Source organism: Sapajus apella, unplaced genomic scaffold (genome assembly GCF_009761245.1).
Source record: "Sapajus apella isolate SASKATOON/1434 unplaced genomic scaffold, GSC_monkey_1.0 scaffold16, whole genome shotgun sequence".
NCBI classification, from domain to species: Eukaryota; Metazoa; Chordata; class Mammalia; order Primates; family Cebidae; genus Sapajus; species Sapajus apella.
Window position 1 is genome coordinate 9,649,177 of NW_022436956.1, and position 5,437 is coordinate 9,654,613.

Consider the following 5,437-nt stretch of genomic DNA (forward strand, 5'->3'; position numbering starts at 1 on the left):
TTTTTTTTTTTCAACAGAGTTTCGCTCTTGTTGCCCAGGCTGGAGTGCAATGGTGCAGTCCCGCCTTCTGAGTTGAGGTGATTCTCCTGCCTCCGCCACCCAAGTAGCTTGGATTACAGGTGACCACCACCAAGCCTGGCTAATTTTTTTTTTTTTTTGTATTTAGATGGGGTTTCACCATGTTGACCAGGCTGGTCTTGAACTTCTGACCTCAGGTGATCCTCCCACCTCAGCCTTCCAAGGTGCTGTGATTACAGACGTGAGCCACGGCACCTAGCCTTATTTTACCTTCTTTCCCCATTCATTGCTATAACCCCCCACTTAGGTTATTTTGAAGCAAATTTGCATAGGGAATTTTTTTAAAACAACTTTTTTTTCAGTTGAAAGCATCAGCTCTCCAGAGTCACGGTCTGTCTTTCTATGTTCTAAGTTAGGGTGGAATAGATAGCACCTCTTCTCTTCTACTAAAATTTCTACTGCTGCCATTAACAAGAGTCAGACCCAATGCGATCTCATAGCTGTTCTTCCAAACTCACTCAACCTGGAGGAAAATAATTATTGATAGCATACTCTTTCATACCTTTCTGTACTTCAGAGGAACCTGCCTGAGGCTCCTCTGAAGGAGAAATCCTAGTTGTACCCTACAACTCAAGCCAAGTAACTTTTCACCCCTGGTGATCTTGCTTTCATCAGCTGATGCAGAAACTTAATCCAGATTCTCTTCTACAGATTTTCTTATATGATTCCCTATAAATTCTCATCTATGAGGCAGAGAGAGGCCCCAAAAGGCAATTCATTCATTCCTTCATTCAGGAAAAGCTTAGGCATGCTGCTAGGTACTAGGATGACAACAGTGATCAAGACAGGGTCCCTGCATTCAAGCTTAGAGTCCAATGGGGGGTACAAACATGAAACAAATAATTGTAACAGTGGTAAGTATTAACAGTGATAACAGTGCACCATTTTGAAAACCCCCTGCTATTTTGCAGACCTTGGCCAAAGTGAATCATTCCACTGGGCTTTGGGCCCTTAGAAATAGCCTGCCCAACTGCCTGCCTGACTTTATCACATTCTGCTGAGTAAAAGTCCAAGGAACGTCAACATCACATTCTGCGGGAACAAGGGCCAACCTGCCTCGTTATGGGAACATCTTATCAACACCTTCCCAGGCAGCAAGCCATACTGCCCACACCTGTCCTACTCATACCTACAAGTACCCCAGCCTGTAAGAAGCGGTGGGCTCTGGCATTAAGCTGGTCCCCCACCTCTGTAAGTCTTATGCTGGACAGAAAGCCTGCATTTGATGTAGAGCCACCATTTCCTCTTTCTTTGACCCTTGCCTTCCTTTAAAATGTTAACAATGTACATCTATTCTAGATCTAGCATTCAGTGGTATGTAAAATAAAGCTGTTCAAGAGAGCTGGGCCGAAAGCAGCAAGAAATGGAAGCTGCCAGATCTTTACCACCCAATCCCCCATGAGTTCTAGTTTTATCCCAGGTGGGAGCCTCAATGCATCCATCTTCTCAGCTTGGCCACCCCCTTGGTAGAAGTTGCAGGTCAAAACACAGCTTTCTACTATCTCTTGATCTCTTTACTCTGCCCATATCTGTGTAAACTCTCCTCAGTTATCCATTTTGAGTTCCACCTGTTTCCTGCTAAAAACATGGTTGATAAAGGTCTGTATGAAGACTATTTACAGAAGTGGACAAGGTTAAGGAAACAGAAAAAAAAAGAGAAAAGCTAGGGCATCCAGGTTTTAGTAAGAGCAGGAAACCATTATCATCACTAGGCCTAAGAAGGCAGGGGGAGGAAAACATATTACCATAGAATGGATGAGAGCTGGAGCCATGGAAGAGAGGACACCCATCAGAAGCTGTCATGTAGAGACTCAGCCAGTGTCAACTGAGGCAGGAATGGAGTAGAAAGAACAAATATTCCAATCTCTCTCTCTTTCTTCCCATTCCTCCCTTCCTTCCTCCTTTCCCTCTCTCTTCTCCCCTCCAATCCTGTCTAAACTCAATTGGAAGAGAAGTTCAACTAGCATGCAGGTGATAAAGTCAACAGAGGTCAGCCTTCCAGGGTGCAGATCAGAGCCAAGAAAGGCTGATTTAGAAAGCCAAACAGAAAATAATCAACAATCCTACCTCATTGTCAAAAGCACTTTTAAAAGAGAGTAGATATCTTTTAAACTTTATTACAAAAAATATGTGCTTTTTGGTAATACTTTTTTTTTGTTTTAAAGATAAGGCGCACAGCCCCAACACACCACCTTGCACATAGAAAATACTCATCGGTCTTCACTAGTGAAATTAGCAGTTGGTGGCTAAAGACCAATTTGCCTGAAGAGGCTACATAAGAACCTCAGAACCCAACCTATTGTGAAGAAACATGGGTTACTTCTGAGGTTCTAGAATTCCCAGACGCTCTGCTTCAGCACTGGGAGCTTTTGCTCGCAGTTCTCCCCATAGCTCTGTGAAAAGCTGTGCCCCGCACTAGGATCCCATCTTTTCCTAAATCCCAACGAACATGTTTCTCTTACTAATGAGCCTTTATCTGCTTGGATCTGCCAGAGGTGAGTGTTCAGTCTAGGCTTCAGGTAAATACAAAAAGGGGTCTCCCTTAAGACATTTCAGCCCTTGAAAAAGGAAGACCAGTCTCTCATCCACCCAAACCAATCTGATTCAGAATCAAGAGCAGCTAAACAAGTCCAACTCTGAGAGCTCCTGAGCCAGCTGATTTCTCTAGTCATAGCTTTACAGTCAGAGGGGCCCACTGGCTTGGTGCAGTCTTGATTCTACTTATTTTAGACACTCAACATTTATACCTGATGTGCGTGAGATGAAAGAGTAGGCCTAGGGGTTCTGTAGAAGTCCAATGAAGGTTTGTCCCACCAATTAAATGTGAGGTATCCTTGTGTCGTTAATGTGCCAAGGAAAGACAGGAGATTGGAAGATGTGAAGTATTCAGAAAATAATCTCAGAACACGGCAGAGCTGTAGGCTGGAGACCTTGTAAGCTTCTTCATGGCTGTGTTCTACCAATCCAGTTTTCTGTATCATCTCTTCTTTTGGGATCCCCTATTCACGGTGGGCTGTGTTGCCTCCTGCCTCCTAGAGAAGAAAGAGGCCATGGGCTCTGAGCTGTTAGCGAAATAACAATGTATTTTCTATAATGTTGACTGTCAGAGGTTTTGCTTCGGCTTTGTTAGACTTTCAAATGTTGACTCAAAAATGTAGATACACAGCCACCAGATGATAGTATGTGCCAGTCACGTGGTGAAGCAATGAGTCATAAACTGTAAGATGAAGAAATTAGCATCTGGGTATGCTAATTTCTTCATCTTATAGTTTTATAATTACAGGCGTGTGGCTCACGCCTGTAATCTCAGCACTTTGGGAGGCCGAGGCGGGTGGATCAGTTGAGGTCAGGAGTTCAAGACCAGCCTGGCCAACATAGTGAAACCCCGTCTCTACTAAATACACAAAAATTAGCTAGGCAAGGTGGCACATGCCTGTAATCCCAGATACTCAGGAGGCTGAGGCAGGAGAATTGCTTCAACTTGGAAGGTGGAAGTTGCTGTGAGCCAAGATCACCCCACTGCACTCCAGCTCTAGGGACAGAGCGAGACTATCTCAAAAAAAAAAAACAAGAAAGAAAGAAATTAGCATGCTTTTTCACACCTCCTTCCTATGTCAGAAACATCTCTTTATCAAAACTTTTAATTACTGAATATTCAGTTAAGTAGATAGTATTTATGTAATAAGATAAAAAAATAAAAATCTCGGCTAGGCACGGTGGCTCATGCCTATACTAATTCAGCACTTTGGGAGGCCGAGGCGGTTGGATTACCTGAGGTCAGGAGTTTGAGACTAGCCTGACCGACATGGAGAAACCTCGTCTCTACTAAAGATACAAAAATTAGCCAGGTGTGGTGGTGCATGCCTGTAATCCCAGCTGCTCAGGAGGCTGAGGCAGGTGAATCACTTGAACCCGGGAGGCAGAGGTTGCAGTGAGCCGAGATCATGCCACTACACTCCAGCCTGGGCAACAGAGTGAGACTCCATCTCAAAAAAGAAAAAAAAAAAAAAAAAAAAAAAAAAAAGGATTCAAGGTAGAAGAGATTGGTTAGAAAAAGTAACCAACTAAGAGTTTTGTAATTCCCAGTGTAAGGTGGGAAGAAAAGAAAACTAAAATTAATTGAGTACTAGGCAATGGTGCACTTCACAATTTATCTTACTCATGACAACTCCACGAAGTGAGTATAAATGGTGTGTCACAAGGATACAATTCATATATGTGTGTGTTTATATATATATTTGATATGCCTAGACTTTTTTTATCTAGGCTATTTTATCTTAATAGCTTATAGCAACTTTGCTCTCTGAACCCCCAGCCCACATGGACTGGGGATTCAGTGTGAGAAGTAACTTGACATTACCAAATACAGGTGACTTTATCACTTCTGATAATTTTTGTGGGCTCATAGATAATTGCCATCTTCTAGTTTAAAGTTTATCATGTCCAAACATTAACTCTTCTACCCTTAATTTATGTTACAAATACTCAGGTATTGAAAACTACTTGCTTTCCCTCTCTTTCTTCTGTCTCCCTTCTTCTTGTCTTTCACCTATAGTGGAATGGGAGGGAGGGTTGGTGGTGGACTTCTGATTTCCTCATTGATAGTACATTGACTTCCTGATGCTGATTTTGTCAGGGAGGCACATTCATTTTCCTTCAGGTTCATTTGCTACATGGATGAGTGCATTCCCCTATGTAGTTCTTAATATTGGGGAACTTAAGATTCTTCCCTTCAATCCCAGAGGTGGCCTTTGTGTGATTCACTAAACACTTCTGTCCTACATGGTCTTTTGGGGTACTTAGTTGACTTCTCCCAACATCTGCACTGTCTTCAGGTGCCTGATCTAGGCCCATAGGAAAACTAGGAGTCTCATAACATTAGCCTAACTCCATAGGAAGCTCTCTCAGCTTCACCATCTCTCTTCTGTTCCTTCTCCACCCCGGGAACATCAGGTCAGCCTGATGAGCCTTCTGGCTCCATAGATCATCAAGCTTCAGTTCAGCAACTTTCAGGTGAGTACTTTTCACTTGAAAACCCTTCTGACGCTGAGGCTTTATATGAGACTTCTTCAGGCCAGAACACTTTAAGTGAGCATGATTCCAGTGAGCATGGTTCAAGTGAGCACACTGTGGCTGAGCACACTTCTGGAGAACATGCTGAGAGTGAGCATGCTCCAGGTGAGCCTGCTGTGGCTGAACATGCTGCCGGTGAGCAGCCTTCAGGTGAAAAGTCCTCAGGTGAGCACGTCTCTGGTGATCAGCCTTCGGGTGAGCACACCTTGGATGAACAGCCTTTGGGTGAGCATGCCTTGGGTGAACAGCCTTCGGGTGAGCATGCATCAGGTGAACAGCCTTCGGG

At 43.6% G+C, this 5,437-nt stretch overlaps 1 protein-coding gene across 1 annotated transcript in view; it reads left to right on the forward strand.

Annotated features, from left to right (window-relative positions):
• Positions 1–2,527: 2,527 nt before the first annotated feature.
• The window catches only part of ACRV1 (acrosomal vesicle protein 1), a 6,773-nt gene continuing 3,863 nt past the window's right edge, over positions 2,528–5,437 (forward strand). The window contains exons 1-3 of the mRNA XM_032285541.1: positions 2,528–2,573; positions 5,032–5,286; positions 5,317–5,421. Of these exons, the coding sequence (XP_032141432.1) occupies positions 2,528–2,573; positions 5,032–5,286; positions 5,317–5,421 (406 nt within the window). The remainder of the gene's footprint in view (positions 2,574–5,031; positions 5,287–5,316; positions 5,422–5,437) is intronic.